General features: G+C 38.9%; 1 protein-coding gene across 2 annotated transcripts in view; it reads right to left on the bottom strand.

Annotated features, from left to right (window-relative positions):
- Positions 1-21,870, bottom strand: part of VAMP7 (vesicle associated membrane protein 7) — a 65,121-nt gene that overhangs the window by 7,834 nt on the left and 35,417 nt on the right. Inside the window, exon 6 of one of the 2 annotated variants that reach the window (XM_002930693.4) lies at positions 2,711-2,778. The exons of the other annotated variant lie outside the window; for it this stretch is intronic. Within the exon in view, the coding sequence (XP_002930739.1) occupies positions 2,711-2,778 (68 nt within the window). The remainder of the gene's footprint in view (positions 1-2,710; positions 2,779-21,870) is intronic. 2 annotated transcript variants of the gene reach the window in all.

Raw genomic sequence — 21,870 nt, 5'->3', positions numbered from 1 at the left:
AATAAAATAAAATAAAATAAAATAAAATAAAATGGAAAAAATAAAAAGAAATAGCAGGAAGATCGATAAGAGAAGGAAGGGAAGAATGAAGGGGGGGTAAACAGAAGGGGGAATGAACCATGAGAGACTATGGACTCTGGGAAACAAACTGAGGGCTTCAGAGGGGAGGCGGGTGGGGGATTGAGATAGACCGTTGATGGGTATTAAGGAGGGCACATATTGCACGGTGCACTGGGTGTTATACGCAAATAATGAATCATGGAACATTACATCAAAAACTTAATGAATCATGGAACATTACATCAAAAACTAAGGATGTACTGTATGTTGGCTAACATAACATAATAAAAAATTATTATAAAAAAATAAAAAGAATCTAAAAAAAAAAAGAAGAAGAAGTGGCTCTTCCTGATAGTGTGAAAGCCTCTTCCTCTTTATGCTTCCAGGAAGAAATGTTCCCTCTAAGCCAGTTGGCTGCAAACAAATTTGCCTGCCCTGTCCAATATAATCCTGGGATTTTTGAGCCATAAAAATCTGTTCAATTTCCATAAAAAGATATGTATTTACTTGTATGAGGCCCAAAACCCAAGGAACTTTTCTCCTTCAGTTATCCATTTTCTTTTGCAACACTGACTTCTTAGTATCTACTGAACCATTCCCACCAGACACAAGGAGTTTAAAGCAACCAAACAAGAAAATTCCCTAATAGCCCAGCAATTCCCCTCCTCGGTATATATCCAACAGAGCTGTATGCCCAAGTTCACCGAAAGTGGAATAACCAGTTCAGTTGTACATATATTTCATATATTCAAGAAGGTAGAGGAAAATATGTACATGTAAAGGAGACATGTGGAAGATATAAAAAACAGCCAAATCAAACTTGTTGAGATGAAGAATATATGAGGTGGGAATAACAGCAGATTACAAACCACAAGAGAAAACTAACAGAAGCTATCCTAAATGAAACACAGAAAGAAAAAAAAACTGAAAAAAAATGAACAGATTAATGGGACAAAATAGAGAATCCAGAATTAAAATGGATTCTCAACAGGGGAGCATGGATAAACAAATTGTGGTAGGTAGACTTACACAACTGAGTAGTACAAAACAATAAATTATTACCATATCTGAACAGCTTGAATGAATCTCATAGACATAACAGTGAAAGAGGCCACAGAGAAGTTAGTATATAACATATGAATCCATTTTATACATTTAAGAACAAAAAAAACATCATCTAGGATAATATAAGTCATAAAATGGTTACCTCTGTTGGGGATTATTAACAGGAAGGAGCATGAGGCAGCTTTCTGCAGTATTGGAAATGCTTTTTTTTTTTTTATCTTGACTGAAGTGGCCGTTACATGCATATAGACATGTTTAAAAAATAACTAAATGGTTCACTTGCTGCACTTTATTCTATATATATTATTCCTCCATAAAGAGAGACATCTGTTAATTAATACCTTTTGTTATTCTGGGTCACAAAGTCAACAAAATTAAAGACTTATTTGGAAATTACAGGCTATAGTAGCACTGGCCAAATACAGACTATTCTAGCTAAATAGAGTAATCTTCACGGATTAAGAATTTGATATGCAGATCTGGGATCAGATACTTCTTTGCCCCATAGCAATGGATTACAAAGTGAGCCATTATAGAAGCCTGGTATTTTGACTTGCTATATGGTACTACCCTTCCTCCAATTACCATGTGCTTTGACTTAAAACTATTATCCTCCTAAGAACTACTATTAATAGATGTCCCTCTAAAGCTAACAATAACAATAAACACTGAAATATCTCTTAATCTGCACAAGACACTGTGTTAGGCACTTTCCGTGCATTATCTGATTTAAAGAGGTACCGCTCCATTTTACAGACAATGATGCCTGAGGCAAAGAGAGTTTAAGTAACTTGTCTAAGGTTGCATAACTACTAAGTGGCAGAGAAGGGAATCAATCCCAGGCAGCCTGACTGTAGAGCTTGTGCTCCTAACCACTAAAATCTAGCTGCCAGCAGGAATAAACATGATCACTCACTAATCCATTTCAAGGTGTAAACCACTCCACATTTAAATTTGTAATTGTGTAGACCTAAAATTTAACTGATCTCTACCCTCCATCTATTCACATCTATTCACTGTATATCTATCATCTTTCCTGAAAGCCCCCATCCACTATCCAGATGGAAAATGCAAAGACACACATAATTGTAGCATAAGGAGGTCACAGGGACACAATGACTCTTTTAAGGCTCACTGGCCCTTCCCAGTTTGACTCGTGCTTGATACAATGAAGGCTCAAGCTATCATGGTAAGCAAAAAAGTGACTGAATTGTCCAGTTTTCAGGATTCATATTGGATCACAACTGGCCTGCACATTTGTTTGTTTCATAAAACGTACAGAAACAGAACGGTATATGCAACTGAGCTAAACCATAAAGGCATCAATCTAAAGCTTTAAAAAACTATTTCTGTACATTGAGCATGTTTTCCAAACCAAAATTTCCTTAATGGTTTCTAATGGGTTGTGGCTTTTATTCTATGCCTCATTGTTATCCTTACCATCACAACATCATCACATAATGGAGTTAGAAAGGAAAAAAAAACCCCTGTAAATTATTAAATTTAACATATTTCCCTATTATGTTAGCCATCAACCAGTTTCTCTATTTAGATCCTGAGAAATATTACCATATCCCATACTTACCGAATCCACAAGATTTTCTGTTTTATCTATCAATAATTCCAATCTCTCTCCTCGCTGAGCTACCAGATCTGAAAATGTTGGAAAAAACAGAAAATATCATGTTTATATTATAAATCTATTTTTATCTTCAAGCCAAATCTGATTTTAATTATAGCTGGTATTCTTGACAACTCATATTTACTACAGAAGCACTTTTATCTTTAAGTAATAAAAGACTTCAGTAAAGCTGATCATCTAAAGTAGGGGTTGGCAGGTTTTTTTTCCGTAAAAGGCCAGATACTAAATATTTTAGGCTTTCTAGGCCAAATGGTCTCTGTCACAATTACTCAACTCTGTGAGACATAGACAATATGTAAATAAATGGGTGTGATGGCATTCCAATGAAACTTTATGCATATTTGATCCAAGGATTATAGTTTGCAAACCCTAAATTACGGGTATGATCTGAGAGTTTTAAAAAATGGAGCCCTCAAAATGAGTGAGAGTTGGACACTTCTAGAATTATAGTGTGAGAAGTTCTACAGACCCTCTCCCCAACAAAATAACTATAACCTGAAAAATTATGAAAACAAAAGCCACAGCCATTTAAAGTCTCTGAAAACTATGAATGTCCTAAGGGCATACAGCAAATGGAGAAACATATATAAGAAAATTATTTAATTCTTAGTAAGAACAGTCAGTCTGTGGCATTTGAGGCATGACCGGCTCCATCCCTCAGCTGAGACAGAAGCTCTACTGCAGGCAGCTAAAGCCTGGAGGCTCTTTCCCTCTAGGTCCCAGTCAAAAGCTCTGCTTTCTCCCCAGCAGGGAACCGTCATTAACGTTTCTCTGCGCGTTCCACCCCAACTCTAGCTCCGTGATGCAGAAGCGCTCTTCCCACGAGGCCGGCCTGACAGGTCTGAGGTTCCCGCCCTTCACCCCGCCCTACACATAGGGCGGAAGCTCTATTAGAAGCTCTATTAGATCACACTGAATCAACTTATGTCTGGGGGAAGTGTTACCAAAAAATACAGCAATTAGCTTGCAGTTGGTGGAGGCCAACATCTGGGTGTGACACCAACAGAGGCAGATAAGCTAGAAGCTGGACAGGGAGATTAGGAAAAGAGACACTCAAAGACAGTTGTGTCACTCCAGTGTGACTACACATGCTCAAGGCTATTCCCTCTGAGAAATGACATTAGAGACTGCACACTGCGGGGAAACCAAAGTTCAAAGAAGAAGTCCAGCCCAGTCACTAAGCAAATAACCAAACAACAAACCCCGGAGGATGGGAATCAGTACCCAGAGTTGCTATAATACATTACCTAAAACATCTAGTTTTCAACAAAAAATTATGAGATAATGGAAAAAAAACCAGGAAACTGTGATCAATATACAGGAAAAAGAGCAGAGGTTGGAAACTAACTTTGGTGGGGGTGGGCTCAGCTATTGGACTTAACAATGGAATGATAGTAGAAATCAGTAGCAGAAGGTAAACTTATGGGATGAAGCAAAAGCAGTGCACAGAAGAAAATTATAGCAGTAAACACTTACATTAAAGAGTAGAAAGACGTTATAGACTGAAATGTATCCCTCCGAAATTCATATATTGAAGCCCTAACCCCTAATGTGATGGTATGTGGAGATGCAAGACTTTAGGATATCATTAGGTTTAGATGAGGCCATGACGGCTTATGGTTGAAACTAGTGTACTAGTAAGAAGAGAAAACAGAGAGCTTATACTCTCTGTCTTGCTTCCTATCATGTGAGGACATAGTGAGAGGGGCCTTCTGCAATCTGGCAAGAGAGTTCTCACCAGAATCTGACTAGGCAGGCACCTTGATCTTGGACTTCAGGCCTCCAGAATTGTGAGAAAATCAATTTCTGTTATTTAAACTATCCATTCTACAGTAATTTTTTATAGTAGCCTGAACAAGCTAAGAAAAAAAAGATTTCATACTAATAACTTTCTACCTTAATGAACTGGAAAAAGAAGAGCATACTAAATCCAAAGCTAACGGAAGGAAGGAAATAAAAATCAGAGCAAAAAAAAAAAAAATACAGAACAGAAAACACTAGAGAAAAATCAGTGAAACCAGAAACAGGTTTTTGGAAAAGATGAACAAAATTGACAAAACCTTGCACAAACTGACCAAGAAAAAAAAGACAGACAACTCAAATTACTGAAATAATCACTATCAACTTCACAGAAATGAAAGGGATCCTTAGAGAATACCATGAACAAGAGTATGTCAATACATTAGATAACTTAGATTAAATGGATAAATTCCTAGAAAGACATAAAACACCACAACAGACTCAAGAAGAAATAGGAAATCTGAATAATTACAACAAATAGATGGAATAATTATAATTTTTTTAAGATTTGAGTATAGTTGACACAATGTTACATTAGTTTCGGGTACACCACACAGTGAATCAACTTCTTTATGTTATGCTATGCCTACCACAAATGTAGCTACCATCTGTCACCATACAGTGCTATCATTGACTATCTCTACCTTTCATCCTTTTAACTTATTAATTTCCATAACTGAAAGCTTGTATCTCCCCCTCTCCTTCACCCATCTTGTCCATCCCCCGCTACCCTCCCCTCTGGCAACCATCTGTTTGTTCTCTGTACTTATGGGTTTATTTCCGCTTTTTTAAAAAAAAATATTTGAGAGACAGCACAAGTGGGGAGAGGGGCAGAGAGAGAGGGAGAAGCAGACTCCCCGCTGAGAAGGGAGGCCAACACGGGCCTCAATCCCAGGACCCCAAGAACATGACCTGAGCTGAAGGCAGACACTTAACCGACGGAGCCATCCAGGTGCCCCTCTGCTTTTTTTTGTACGTTCGTTTGTTGTTTAGATTCCACATATGACTGAAATCATATGGTATTTGTCTTTTTCTAACTGACTTATTGAGCTTAGCATAATACTCTCTAGGTCCATCCATGTAGTCCAAATGGCAAGATAATCATTTTTATAGCTGTGTCATATTCCATTACATGTACATACTACATCTTCTCTATCCATTCATCAATGGACACTTAACGTTGCTTCTATATCTTTCCTACTGTAAATAATGCTGCAATAAACATAAGTATGCATATTATCTTTTCCAATTAGTGTTTTCATTTTCTTTGGGCACTCTGTAGTGCAATTATTGCATCATATGGTATTTTCATTTTTAATTTTCTGAGGAACCTCCATAGTTTGGACAGTGGCTGTTACTAGTTTACATACCCACAAATGCTGCATGAGGGTTTTTCTCCACATCCTCACAGATACTTGTTATTTCTTGTCCTTTTGATATTAGCCATTCTCATTGGTGTAAGGTGATATCTTGTTGTAGTTCTGATTTGCATTTCCCTGATAATGAGTGATGTTGAGCATCTTTTCATGGGTCTGTTGGCCATCTCGATGTCTTCTGCCCATTTTTTAATCAGATCATTTGTTTTCTTGGTGTTTACATAAATTCTTAAATATTTTAGATTATTTAGCCCTTATCAGATATCATCTGCAAAACTCTTCTCCCATTCTGTAGGTTGCCTTTTAGTTTTGTTGATGGTTTCCTTCACTGTGCAAAAAGCTTTTTATTTTGATGTAGTCCCAATAGTTTATTTTTGTTATTTCCTTTGCCTCAGGAGACATATCTAGAAAAATGTTGCTAAGGCCAATGTCAAAGAAATTACTGCTGGTGTTCTCTTTTAGGATTTTTACGGTTTCAGGTCTCACATTTAGTTCCTTAATCCTTTTTGTTTACTTTTTATGTATGGTTAAAAAAAGAGTGGTCCAGTTTCATTCTTTTGCATGTACCTGTCCACTTTTCCCAACACCATTTCTTGAAGAGACTCTTTTCCTCATCGTTATGTCTTGCCTTTGTCATTGATTAATTGGTCACATAAGTGTGGGTTTATTTCTGAGCTATTTTGTTCCATTGATCTATGTGTCTATTTTTGTGCCAGTACCATGCTGTTTTGATTACTATAGCTTTGTAATATATCTTGAAATCTGGGATTTGTACTTCTTAAGATTGCTTTGGCTATTCGGAGTCTTTTGTGGTTCCATACAAATTTTAGTATCACTTGTTCTAATTCTGTGAAAAATACTATTGGTATTTTGATAGGGATTGTGTTGAATCTGCAGATTGCTTTGAGTGGTATGGACATTTTAACAATATTAATTCTTCCAACCCATAAGCATGGAATAATATCTTTGTTTGCTTGTGTTGTCTTCTATTTCTTTCATGAATGTTTTATAGTTTTCAGAGTTCAAGTCTTTCACCTCCTTGGGCAAGTTTATTCCTAGGTATTTTATTTTTTTGGCACAAGTGCAAATGAACTGCATCCTGCAATGTTACTGTATTTTATTACTTCCAATACATTTTGGTGGAGTCCTTAGGGTTTTCTATGTATAGTATCATGTCATCTGCAAAGAGACACAGCTTAACTTCTTCCTCACCAATATGGATGCCTCATGTTTTTTCTTTTGTTATCTGATCATAGTACTCTGTTGAATAAAAGTGGTGAGAGTGGGGGCACCAGGGTGGCACAGCCAGTTAAGCATCCAACTTTTGGTTTCAGCTTAGGTCATCATATCAGGGTTTTGAGATCAAGCCCCATATTGGGTTTGGTGCTCAGCGCTGAGTCTGAGATTCTCCCTCTGCCTCTGCCCCTTCTCTTTCTCTAAAATAAATAAATCAACTTTAAAAAAAAGGCGGTGAGAGTGGACATTCTTGTCTTGTTCCTGATCTTAAAGTGCTGCAATTTCCACCAGTAAGCATGATGTTAGCTATGGGTTTGTCATATATGCCTTTATTATGTTGAGGTATGTTCCCTCTAAAACCACTTTGTTGAGAGTTTTATAGTGAATGGATACTGAATTTTGTCAAATGCTTTTTCTGCATCTTTTGAAATGACCATATGATTTTTATCTGTTGTTTTATTGACGTGGTATATCACGCTGACTGATCTATAAATATATTACCATACTTGCATCCCCAGAATCAATCCCACTTGATAGTGGTAATGATCCTTTTAATGTATTGTTGGATGTGGTTTACTAATATTTTGTTGAAGAGTTCTGAATCTATGTTCATCACGGATATTGGCCTGTTTTCTTTTTTTGTGATGTCTTTGGTTTTAGTATCAGGGTAATGCTGGCCTTGTAGAATGTATCTAGAAGATTTCCTTCCTTTTCTATTTTTTGGAGTACTTTGAAGAGAATGGATATTAACTCTTCTTTAAATGTTTGGTAGAATTCCCACGTGAATCCATATGGTCCTGAATTTTTAATTTTTGGTAGGTTTCTGACTACTGATTCAATTTTGTTACTCGTACTTGGTCTGTTCAGATTTTCTATTTCTTCCTAATCCAGTTTTGGAATTTTGGAGTATGTTTCTAGAATTTACTCATTTCTTCTAGGTTTTCCAATTTCTTGGCATGCATTTTTTTGTAGTACTCTACTGTAATCTTTTTATTACTGTGGTGTCAGTTATTCTCTTTCATTTCTGATTTTATTTGGGTCCTCTTATTTTTTAAATTAAAAAAATTTAATTCCAGTATAGATAATACAGTGTTATATTAGTTTCAGGTGTACAATAGTGTTTCAACAGTTCCATATATTACTCAGTGCTCATCAAGATAATATACTCTTAATCCTCTTCACCTGTTTCATACCCCACCATCCACCTCCCCGCTAGTAGTCATCTGTTCACTACAGTTCAGATTATGTTCTTTGGTTTGTCTCCTTTTTTCTCTTTGTTCATTTGTTTTATTAATTCCACATATGAGTGAAATCATATGGTATCTGTCCCTCTCTGGCATATCTTGCTTAGCATTATACTCTCTGGATTGATCCATGTTATTGCAAATGGCAAAATTTCATTCTTTTTTATGGCTGAATAATATTCGTGTGTGTGTGTGTGCGTGCGTGTCTGTATAACACCTTTATGCGTTCATCTATTGATGGACACTTGGGCTGCTCCCATTGCTTGGCTATTGTAAATAATGTTGCTATAAACATAGGCATGCATACATATCCCTTTAAATTGGTGCTTTATATTATTTGGGTAAATACACAGCAGTGCAATTAAGGATAATAGGGTAGTTATATTCTTAACTTTTTGAGAATCCTCCATACGGTTTTCCACGGTGGTTGCATGTTTGCATTCCCACCAACAGGGCAAAAGGCTTCCTCTTTATCCACACCCTCACCAACACTTTGTGTTTTTTATTTTAGCCATTGCGACTTATGTAAGGTGATATTCACTGTAGTTTGATTCACATTTCCCTGATGATAAGTGATGTTGAGATAATTACAGGTGTCTGGTGGCCATCTGGATGTCTTCTTTAAAGAAAAGTCTGTTCGTGTCTTCAGCCCATTTTTTAACTGGAATACTTGGGGGTTTTTTGGTGTTGAGTTCTAGAAGTTCTTTATATATTTTGGAACAAACCCTTTAACAGATATGTCATTCGCAAATATCTTCTTTCATTCAGTAAGCTGTCTTTCAGTTTTGTTGTTTCCTTCTCTGCGCAGAAGCTTTTTGTTTTGAAGTCCCAATAGTTTATTCTTGCTTTTGTTTCCCTTGCCTCAGGAGACATTTCTAGAAAGATGTCGCTACAGTCAATGTCAGAGAACATACTGCCTGTGCTCTCCTCTAGGATTTTTATAGTTTCAGGTCTCACATTTAAGTCCTTAATCCATCTTAGTTTACTTTTATGTGTGGTGTAGGGAAGAGGTCCAGTTTGCCCACCACTTGCCGAAGAGACTTTTTCCTCATTGCATATTCTTGCCTCCTCTGTCAAAGATTAATTGACCATATAACTGTGGGTTTATTTCTGGGCTCTCTATTCTGTTCCATTGATCTGTATGTCTATTTTTGTGCCAGTACCATATTGTTTTGATCACTACAGCTCTGTAATATAACTTGAAGTCTGGAATTGAGATGCCTCCAGTTTTGTGTTTATTTTTCAGGATTTCTTTGGTTATTCAGGGTCTTTTGTGGTTCCACACAAATTTTAGGACTGGCTGTTCTACTCCTGTGAAAAATGCTATTGGTATTTTGATAGGGATTCCATTCAATCTGTAGATTGCTTTGGGTATTATAGACATTTTAACAATATTTTTTCTTCCAATTCATAAGCATGGAATGTCTTTCAATTTCTTCATGTCATCTTCAATTTCTTTTATCAATGTTTTATAGTTTTCAGAGTACAGGTCTTTCGCCTCTTTCGTTCAGTTTATTACGAGGGATTTTATTATGTTTGGTGCAATTGTAAAAAGGATTGTTAAGTTTTCTTTTTGCTGCTTCAATATTAATGTACAGAAAGGCAACAGATTTCTACACATCAATTTCGTATCTTGAAACTTTACTAAATTCATTTTTTAGTTCTACTAGTCTTTAGGATTTCCTATATATAATATTTTGCAATCTGCAAAGAGTGAAAGTTTGGCTTCTTCCTTACTGATTTGGATGCCTTTTATGTCATTTTGTTGTCTGATTGCTGTGTTTAGGACTTCCAGTACTATGCTGAAGAAAGTGGTAAAAGTGGACATCCTGTTTTATTCCTGACCTTAGGGGTGAAGCTCTTAATTTTTCACCATTGAGGATGATACTAGCTGTGGGTTTTTCATATATAATGCTGAAGTACGTTCCCTCTAAAACTAATTTGTTGGGGGTTCTATCATGAATGGATGTTATTTTTCAAATGCTTTTTCTGCATCCTTTGAAATGATAACATGGTTATCTTTTCTCCTCTTGATATGATGCAGCACATTAATTCATTTGTGAATACTGACCACCCCTGCAGCCCAGAAATAAATCCCACTTGTGTGTGGTGAATTTTTTTTAATGTTATTGTTGGATTTGGTTTGCTAGTATTTTGTTGAAGACTTTTTCATCTATGTTCATGAGAGATATTGGCCTGTAGTTCTCTTTTTTTTATGGTGTCTTTATCTGTTTATCTCGTTTTGTATCAGGGTAATTCTGGCCTCATAGAATGAATTTAGAATCGTTCCTTCCTGTTTTATATTTTGGAAAAGTTCGAGAAGAATAGGTGTTAACTCCTCTTTAAATGTTTGGTAGAATTCCCCTGTGAAGCTATCTGGTCCTGGACTTTTGTCTGTTGGGAGTTTTGGGTTTTTTTTTTAATATTTTTTTAATTATATTATGTTAGTCACCATACAGTACATCCCTGGTTTTTGATGTAAAGTTCGATGATTCATTAGTTGCGTATAACACCCAGTGCACCATGCAATACATGCCCTCCTTACTATCACCAGAGGGGAGGGGGGTGGGGGAATGGGATAGGCTGTTGGGAGTTTTTTCATTACTGATTCAACTTCACTGCTGGTCTGTTCAAATTTTTTATTTCCTTCTTTTTTTAAAAAAAAAGATTTTATTTATTTGACAAAGATAGAGATAGCCAGAGAGGGAACACAAGCAGGGGGAGTGGGAGAGGAAGAAGCAGGCTCATAGTGGAGAAGCCTGATGTGGGGCTCGATCCCGTAACGCCGGGATCATGCCCTGAGCCAAAGGCAGACGCTTAACGACTGTGCTACCCAGGTGCCCCTTGATTTCCTTCTGCTTCAGTTTTGGTAGATTGTTTCTAGGAATCTGTCCATTTCTTCCAGATTGCCCAGTTTGTTGGCATATAATTTTTCATAATATTCTCTTACCATTATTTGTATTTCTGTGGTGTCATTTCTCCTCCTCCATTTCTGATTATTTGCACCCCTATTTTCTAAGAAACTGCTCGTTTCTTTGATTTGTTCTATTGTTTTTAACTTTCCACTTCATTTATTTCTGCTCTACTCATTATTTCCTTCCTTCTGCAGGTTATGGGTTTTGTTTGCTCTTTCACTAGCTCCTTTTGGTGTAAGGTTAGGTTGTTTGAGATTTTTCTTGCTTCTTGAGGTAGGCCTATATTGCTATAAATTTCTTAAACTGCTTTTACTGCATCCCAAAGATTTTGAACCATTTTATTTTCACTTGCATTTCTCTCCATGTAATTTCCGATTTCTTCTTTGACTTCTTGGTTGACCCATTTATTATTTAGTAACATGTCATTTAGCCTCCATGCATTTATGGTCTTTCCAGATTTTTTTCCTTGCAGTTGATTTCTACTTCCATAGCTTTGTGGTCAAAAAAGATACAAGGTATGACTTTGATCTTTTTTAAATTTGTTGAGACTTGTTTTGTGGCCTAATATGTGATCTATTCTGGAGAACGTTCCCTGTGCACTTGAAAAGGATGTGTATTCTGCTGTTTTCGGATGGAATGTTCTGGATATCTCTGTTCCGTTTGTTCCAGTGTGTCATTCAAAGCCACTGTTTCCTTGTTGACTTTCTGAATGGATGATGTGTCCATTGATATAAGTGGGGTGTTAAAGTTCCCTACTATTATTGTATTACTACCAATTAGTTCTTTTATGTTTTATGTATTCAGGTGCTCCCATGTTGGGTACATAAATGTTTATAATTGTGGTGTCTTCTTATTGGGTTTTCCCCTCTATTATTATATAGTGTCCTTCTTTATCTCTTGTTACAGTCTCTGTTTTAAAGTCTAGTTTTTCTGATATAAGTATTACTACTCTGGCTTTCTTTAGACCTCCATTTGCATGATAAATGTTTCTCCATCCCCTCACTTTGAATCTGCAGGTATCTTTAGGTCTGAAATGAGTCTCTTACAGGCAGCATATAGATGGTTCTTATTTTATTATCCATGCTGTCTCCCTAGATCTTTTGATTGGAATTCTAGTCCATTTACATTAAAAGTAATCATTGATAGATATGTAATTATTGCCATTTTGGTACTTGCTTTGTGGTTGTTTTTCTAGTTCTCTGATCCTCTTTCTGTCTTTCATAGTTTGCTGGCTTTCCTTAGTGATGTACTCGGATTCCTTTCTTTTTATTCTTTGCATATCTATTACTGGTTTGTGATTTGTGGTTACCGTTAGGTTTGTATACAATATCTTCTGCATATAGCAGTCTATATGAAGTTCATGGTCATTTAAGTGTGAACCCATTCTCCACTCCTCTTCCCTCCCCCATGTTTTACGTATATATCATATAGTACATCCTTTTATTTTGTGAATCTCTTGACTGATTTTTACAGATATACTTTTTTTTTTTACTGCTTTTGTGTTTCCTACTTTTCCTACTGTTAATTACCATCCTTCCTTTCCACTCAGAGAGTCCACTTTAATGTTTCTTATAGGGCTGGTTTAGTGGTCATGAACTCCTTCAGCTTTCGTTTCTGGGAGACTTTCTCTCTCCTATTCTGAATGGTAGCCTTACTAAACAGAGTATTCTTGGCTGCAGATTTTTTCTTTTCAGCCCCTCGAATTTTTCAGGTCACACCCATCTGGCCTGCAAAGTTTCAGCTGAAAAATCAGCTGATACACTTATAGGGTTCCCCTTGTAACTGTCTTCTGTTCTCCTGCTGCTTTTAAAATTCTCTTTATCACTACTTTTTGCCATTTTAATTACTATGTGTCCTGGTGTGGACCTCCTTAGGATGATTTTTGTGGGGGGGATCTCTGTGCCTCCTGCATCTGGATATGTTTCCTTCCCCAGATTAGGAAAGTTTTCAGCTATTATTTCTTCAAATATATTTTCTACCCCTTCTTCTGGGATCCCTATAATGTGAATATTATGCTTGATGGACTCATTGAGTTCCCTAAGACTATTCTCATTTTGCATAACCTTTTTTCACTCAGCTGCTCAGCCTGGTTATTTCCCATTACTCTGTCTTCCAGGTCACTAATTCACTTCTCTGTTTCCTCTAGCCACTGGTTGCCCCAGGTGCCACGTGTTTATGCTGGGGTGTGGGGATGGAAGATGGTGCCTGCCAGCTACTTTGTTCCTGGAAAAGCCTGTCAGCCATCTGCTTCCCTGGGACACATTCTGAAATGAGTAAACTATTCTCCCTCCCATATGTCACAGGCATTTTCCAAACTGTTGCTTCTGTGCTGCATCTCCACAGGCTGTTCATTGTGTTGTCTCTTTCGGGGGGGGGGGTAAAGGGACTCAGTTTCCTCTTACCTTCCAGGCTCTTCCAGAACAGAGCCCTGATTTTTAAAATTCCAGGCCTTAAGTCTCGCTGGTTATGAGAACTCATGAAATTTGGCCCTTCTAGCTTTCAAAGCCAAATGTTATGTGGATTTGTCTTCCCCATGCAGGCTTCCTGGTGTGATGGTCTTTTATTCTCTCTGCTTCACACCAATGGCTCCCTCCCCCACCCACCACAGATTGCTGTGGTCCACTTCACTCCCCACCACATCTCCCCCCTCCCTATCCTCTTCAATGTGGTCTCTTCTCTGCCTTTAGTGGTGGAATTTGTTCTGCCAGTCATTATTTTAAGGCCTACTTTGTCTGATACAAGTATTGCTACCCAGGCCTTTGTTTCCCCGCTTCCATTTTCATGGTGTTTTCTCATCCCTTCACTTTCACACTGTATCTTTAGGTCTGCGGTGAGTCTCTGGTAGACAGCATAAAAATGGGTCTTGTGTTTTATTTAATTCATTCTACCACCCTATATCTTTTGACTGGAGAACGTAGGCCATTTACAATTGAAGTAATTATTCATAAGTATATACTTAGTGCCATTTTATTAATTGTTTTCAGGTTCATTTTGTAGCTCTTCTCTGTTCCTCTCTTCTCTTGCTCTTTGTGATTAATGAGATTCTGTACTGTTATGTGTGGCTTACTATTTTTTGTGTGTCTCTTACAGGTTTTGAGTTTGTGGTTACCATGAGTTTCATATATAACATCCTAAGTATATAGCAGTCTATATTAAGTTGATGGTCATTTAAGTTCAAACACATTCCAAAAAAAAACTTTAATCCCTCCTCCGCATTTTATGTATATGCTGTCATATCTTACATCTTTTTGTTTGTAATTTTCTTATGTCTACTTATGGCCTTTTCCACTTAGAGAAGTCCCTTTAACATTTCTTGTAAGGTTGGTTTACTGGTGATAAACTCATTTAACTTTTATTTGTCTGGGAAATTCATTATCTCTCCTCGATTATGAATGATAAACTCAAAAGACAGAGTATTTCTGGTTGTAGGTTTTTTGTTTCCTTTCATCACTTTTAATATGTCATTCCATTTCCTTCTGGCCTGCAAAGTTTCTCCCAAAAAATAGGGTTTCTCTTGTTGGTAAGTTTTTGCTTCTCTTATGGCCTTTAAAATTCTCTCTTTACCTTTAATCTTTGACATTTTAATTATTACGTGTCATGGTGTGGACTTTGTTCAGTTCTTCCTCTTTGGAATTCTCTGGTGCTTCTTGAAACTGGATGTCTATTTCCTTCCCTAGATTACTGAAGTATTCAACTATTATTTCCTCTGTCCCATTCGCTCTCTTCTTCTTCTCGGATCCCTATAATGTAAACATGTGTTTGCTTGACGTTGTCCAGGAGATCCCTGAACCTATCCCCACGTTCTCAAATTATTCTTTCCTCTTTTTGCTACTTGGTTTGGGTGCTTTCCATTACCCAGTCTTCCAGATCACTGATACGTTCTTTTGCATCCACTGATCTACTGCTGATTCCCCCTCGGGTAGTTTTTATTGCAGTTCTTGTATTCTTCAACTCTGATTGGTCCTTTTTATATTTTATATCTCTTTATTAAAGGTTTCACTGAATTCTTCCACTCTTCAGACCAGTGAGCATCTTTACAATCATTACTTTAAATATTTTATCAGGCATGTTGTTTCTCAACATTTCATTTAGTTATTTTACTGATGTTTTGTCCTGTTTCTTTTGGAGCATGTTGCTTTGTGTGCCCATTTAGTTTAACTTTCTATGTTTCGTCTCTATGGATTAGGCGGAACAGCTACTTCTAAAATTGAAGGGATGGTCTTGTGTCTGGTTGTCCCCTGTGTAGACTGTGTATGCTTGGTGATTTCTGCGGGCTGGCTGGAGCTGTGGCTGGCATGGGTTGGGGGTCCCAGGGCTCTCCATACAGTGGGTGCCCTGGCAGGAAAGCTAAAGCTTGAGGTGGTTACAGGTCAATATAGTCCCTGGGCTCTCCACACAGCAGGTGGGTGCTATCCAGAGTATTTCAAGTTTTCCATGTGGGCGTGCCCTGGCAAGGTGGCTGGAGCTGAGGCTGTGTGTGGGCCAGAAGGTCCCTGGGCTCTCCATACAGAAGGTGCCTTGACAGGATTAGCTGAAGTTGAAGTGGATGCAAGCCGGGGGGTCCTGGGGATCTATGCACAGAGGGCATCTTAGCAGGAGGCTGAAGCTGAAGTGGCTATAAACCAGGTTTTCCAGGACTCTGCACAGGAGTCTGGAAGGGCGACTGGAGCCACGGCACGGTATGTGTCGGGGGTCTTGGGTGCTCCATGTGGGGGGCATCCTGGCAGGACAGCTAAAGCTGAAGCGGACAGGGACTGGTGTGGTCCCTCGGCTCTCCCCAGAAAGTGTGCCCTGGCAGGACAGCTGAAGCTGAAGTGGGTGCAAGCTGGGATGTCCTAGGGTGCTTGACATAGTGGGTGCCTTGCCTGGGTGAATGGAGCTGAGGCTGGCATGGACAGGGGTGTTATGGGATGCTCCACACAGGGATGCCCTGGTGGGCAGCTGGATCCAAAGCACACATTAGACAGGAGGTTCCAGAGAACTCTGCATTGGAGGTTCCCTAGCAAACCATCTGAAGCCAAACTGGTGTGATCCTGGAGTGTTCTGGGGTGCCTTGCACCTGTGTCACCTGGGCACAACGGCTGGAGCTGTACTGAGCACTAACCAGGGGTATCCCACCATGCACCGCTCTGTGCCACTATGGTGGGATGGCTGGGGCTGGTGTGGGCTCGAGGCCTGGGGCTCACTAAAGCAAAGCAGACCAATTTTGGTGCCAAGACTGTCTGTGCTTCCAAGGTGGAATGGGGAGAAGAGACCATGTCTGTCAGCCTCTCCCACCCAGAGTGTTCCAGAAGCTCCCTCACCATTTGGTGGACTTTTAGTGCTGGCTCTTTTATATGCTGACTGCTCTTTTAAACTGTTTTTTCTGTGTCCCAGGAGTTCAGGGCTGATGTGAGGTAAGGGACTTGGGGCTCACTGAAACCTCGAACTGGCTATGGTGTCCAGACTGTGCTCAAGTCAGTGCTTTCAAGGGGAAGGGGGAGCATAAACCATGTCGTTCACCAGTCCCTCTGACCCAGAGAGTTCCAGAAGCTATTCTGTTGTTTGCTGGAGTTCTAGTTCTATTTTATGAGCTAGTTTCTTCTTTAAATCATGGCGTTTTTTTCTGTGCCCAAGGACAGATGACTGTGCTCTCAGTCCCTCGGTACTATCCCTCACCACTGCAGTTCACAACATCTGGGGTAGGGGTTCCCTTCATTACTGTGTCTCCATTTCTCCTGCTGTTGCTTTGCTATTCTATCTTTTGTCGAACAGCAGAAGCTGTTCAGTTGGTCCTCAGGTCCTCCTCGGGAGGAATTGCTCGTAAATAGGTGTAATTTGGTGTGTTCCATGGAGGAGGTGAGATCAGGATCCTCCCACATCGCCATCTTGGACTGGAAACTCTGAATCTATGCTTTTTAATCTCTGCACAAGGTGAAGCCCATGCCCAGATCACTTCAAAGGTGAATTCTACCAAACGTTTCAAGAAGAATTAATACCAATTTTTCAAAAACTCTTCCAAAATAGAAGTGGAGGGAACACTTCTCAACTCATCCTATGAGGCCAGTTTTACTGATATCAAAATCAGACAAACACGTCACAGGAAGCCGAGGAGGAAGACAGCGGAGGAGTAGGGGACCTTATTTTCATCTGGTACCTGGAATTCAGCTAGATAGCTATCAAATCATTCTGAACACCTGTGAACTCAGCCTGAGATCTAAGGAAAGAATTGCTGCAATTCTACAAATAGAAGAGCAACCACTTTTTGCAAAGTAGAGGTATGGAGAAGCGAATGTGAGCCAAAATATTGGAAAATAAACCGTGGGGGGAGGGGGCCTCAATCAGCCAGCTATTAGAAAGTGATATAGCAGGGACTGCAAAATGGGAACTGTTAGAAGTCTGCTTCTGTGAGGGACACCCCTGCCTGAAAGGCACTCAGGTGGCGAAGTGGGGCAGAGTCCTAGGTGGGACAGTGTGGTCTCAGGATCCCCGGGTCACAGAAAGAACAGGAGTGCATGAGTGTGGCAGAGATCAAAAGCATTAGAAAGGGGAAGCCGGCTGCAATCAGCAAGCCCAGGAGTGGGCTTTCAGCTTGGTTTTGCCATAAACCAGGAACTGCATGATCAGGTGACCCCTCTCTGAGCAGGGGCCCAGCAAGGAGCAGAACCACAGCAAGACCCTCCTCCTTCCGCTAGGAAGGAGTGGTGTGGGTGAGCACCACGGGAATCTGCAGGTTTGGAGATCCAAAAAGGGGTCAGTGCCTGAGATAAAAATGCTTGGTCACAGGCTGGGTGACCACAGAGTGTGGATGGAAACCACGGAGACAAAACTGATTGACTGCTTTTCCCTGAGGGCACACTGAAGAGTGAGGGCAGGGATCATTCAGCTCTGGGGCTGGAGAACGGGATGCCACCATTTTTATTTTCATCCTCTAGAGTGGTGTGGAAGGCCTTCAGCGAACAAAAGCCACATAGAACAATCCTGAGCCACTTACACTGAGCCCTCCCAAGGGTGGTGCAACTATGCCCAGGCAAAGTACCTGAGAATTAGCACAACAGGCCCTGCCCCCAGAAGACCAGCAGGCACATCCAGCTAATACCAAGTTTACCATTCACACAGAACTGCAAAACTCCAGAACTAGAGGAAAACAGTATATAGAATTTGAGATTTTTTTTTTCTCATGATTCTTTAGTCTTTCAGTTTCAAATTTCTTTTCTTACTTTTTTCCTCTTCAACTAGTTTCTTAGGTTTTCAACTCTTTTTTTAAGTCTTAATTTTCATTTTTATGTTTACATTTTATATACATATATATATACATATTCTTCATTTTTGGCTTCCTTTTATTGTATTTAATTTTATTTTTGTATATATAGAAATTTTTCTTTCTTTACCATTTGGGATCTAGATTCTTCTAACAGACCAAAATACACCCAGGACCTACTATGTTACCCTGCTCTATCCACCTGTTTGATCATATTCTCTTTTTTTCCTTTTTTTTTCTTTTTTGGTTACTGATCTCTTCTGATTTCTTTACTGTATATTTTTCTGGAGTCATGGTTGATATTTTTGTATTTTGTTCTCTCATCCATCTATTCTTCTTTGGCAAAATGACGAGACAGAATAACTCACCCCAGAAAAAAGAACAAGAGGCAGTACTAACTGCCAGAGACTTAACAAACATGGATATTAGTAAAATGTCAGAGATAGAATTCAAAATAACGATTATAAAGATACTAGCTGGGCTTCAAAAAAGCACAGAAGACACTAGAGAATCTCCTTCTGGAAAAATAAACTAAAATCTAATTGGGTTGAAATCAAAAAGGGTTTTACTGAGATGCAATAAAAAATGGAGGCTCTAACTACTAAGATAAATAAGGCAGAAGAGAGAATCAGTGATGGAAGATAAAATGGAGAATAAAGAAACTGAGGTAAAGAGATAAACAACTACTGGATCACAAGGGGAGAATTCAAGAGATCAGCGATACCATAAAGTGAAACAATATTAGAATAATTGGGGTTCCAGAGGAAGAGGAAAGAGGAGGCAGAAGGTATATATGAGCAAATTACAGCTTGGAGCTTCCCTAATCTGGAAGGAAACAGGCATTCAAGTCCAAGAGGCACAGAAAACCCCTCTCAAAGTCAATAAAAATAGGTCAACGGCTCGACATATAACAGTGAAGGTTGCAAATTTCAGAGACAAAGAGAAAATCCTGACAGCAGCTCAGGACAACAGGCCCTTAACCTACAGAGGTAGAAACATAAGGCTGGCAGCAGACCTATCCACAGAGACCTGGCAGGCCAGAAAGGACTGGCATGATATATTCAGGGTGCTAAATGAGAAAAATATGCAGCCAAGAATACTTTACCCAGCAAAGCTGTCATTCAGAATAGAAGGAGACATAAAGCACTTCCAGGACAAACAGAAGCTAAAAGAATCTGTGATCACTAAACCAGCCCTGCAAGAAATATTAAAAGGGAAAGGGGGGGGTAATCAGAAGGGGGAATGAAACATGAGAGACTATGGACTATGAGAAACAAACTGAAGACTTCGGGGGGGGGGAATGGGATAGACTGGTGATGGGTAGTAAGGAGGGCACGTATTGCATGGTGCACTGGGTGTTATACACAACTAATGAAGCATCGAACTTTACATCGGAATCCGGGGATGTACTGTATGGTGACTAACATAATATAATTTTAAAAATCATTTAAAAAAAAAGGGATCCCCTTTTAAGCAAAGAGAGAGCCTAAAAGTAACACAGACCAGAAAGGAACAGAGACAATATACAGGAACAGTGACTTTACAGGTTATACAATGGCACTAAATTCATATCTTTCAATAGTTACTCTGAATGTAAATGGGCTAAAATGCTCCAATCAAAAGACAAAGGGTATCAGATTGGATCAAAAAGCCAGACCCATTGATAAGCTGTCTACCGAGACTCATTTTAGACCCAAAGACATCTCCAGATTAAAAGTGAGGGGGTGGAGAACCATTTATCATGCTATAATGGAGATGAAAAAAAAGCTGGGGCAGTAATCCTTCTATCAGACAAATTATATTTCAAACCAAAGACTGTAATAAGAGATGAAGGAGGACACTATATCACACTCAAAGGGTCTATGCAACAAGAAGAGCTAACAACTGTAAATATTTATGCTCCTAACTTGGGAGCAGCCAATTATATAAACCAATTAATAACAAAATTCAAGAAACTCATTGACAATAATGCAGTAAGAGTAAGGACTTTAACATCCCACTCACAGCAATGGACAGATCATCTAAGCAGAAGATCAACAAGGACAAGGGCCTTGAATGACACACTGACCAGATGGACTTCACAGATATATTCAGAACATCCCTCCTAAAACAACAGAATACACATTCTTCTTGAGTGCACACGGAATATTCTCCAGAATAGATCACATACTGGGTCACAAATCAGGTCTCAATCGGTACCAAAAGACTGGGATTATTCTCTGCATATTTTCAGACCACAATGCTTTGAAACTTGAACTCAATCACAGGAGGAAATTTGGAAGGAACTCAAATACTTGACCCACTTAAATGGGTCAACCAGAAAATTAAACAAGAATTTAAAAAATGCATGGAAACAAATGAAAATGAAAACACAACTGTTCAAAACCTTTGGGATGCAGTAATGGCAGTCCTAAGAGGGAAGTACATAGCAATACAAGCCTTTCTCAAGAAACAAGGACAGTCTCACATATACGACCTAACCATACACCTAAAGGGAGCTGGAGAATGAACAGCAAATGAAGCCTAAACCAAGCAGAAGATGAGAATTAATAAAGATCAGGGCAGAAATCAATGAAGTAGAAACCAAAAGAATAGCAGAACAGAGCAACGAAACTAGGAGCTGGTTCTCTGAAAGAATTATTAAGACTGATAAACCCCTGGCCAGACTTATCAAAAAGAAAAGAGAAAGGAGCCAAATTAATAAAATTGAATGAAAGAGGAGAGACCACAACCAACACAAAAATACAAACAATTATAAGAATATGTTATGAGCAACTATATGCCAACAAATTAGGCAAATGGAAGAAATGGACGTGTTCCTAGAAATATAAACTACCAAAACTGAAACAGGAAGAAAAAGAAAACCTGAACAGACCCAAAACCAGCAAGGTAATTGAATCACTAATCAAAAACCTCCCAACAAATGCGAGTCCAGGGCTGGATGGCCAAACATTTAAAGAAGAACTAATACCTATTCTTCTGAAGTTGTTTCAAAAACAAAAGTGGAAGGGAAACTTCCAAACTCTATGAGGCCAGCACTACCCTGATCCCAAAACCAGACAAAGATCCCACCAAAAAGGAGAATTACAGACCAATATCCCTGATGAACATGGATGCCAAAATTCTCACCAAGATACTAGCCAATACGATCCAACAGTACATTAAAAGGATTATTCACCATGACCAAGTGGCATTTATTCCTGGGCTGCAAGCATGGTTCAGCATCTGCAAATTAATGTGATACACTACATTAATAAAAGAAAGGACAAGAACCATATGAGCCTCTCAATAG

This window comes from Ailuropoda melanoleuca, chromosome X (assembly GCF_002007445.2).
Source record: "Ailuropoda melanoleuca isolate Jingjing chromosome X, ASM200744v2, whole genome shotgun sequence".
Lineage (NCBI taxonomy): Eukaryota > Metazoa > Chordata > Mammalia > Carnivora > Ursidae > Ailuropoda > Ailuropoda melanoleuca.
The sequence above is the reverse complement of the archived record's forward strand: the minus strand, read 5'-3'. Positions and strand labels throughout refer to the sequence as shown.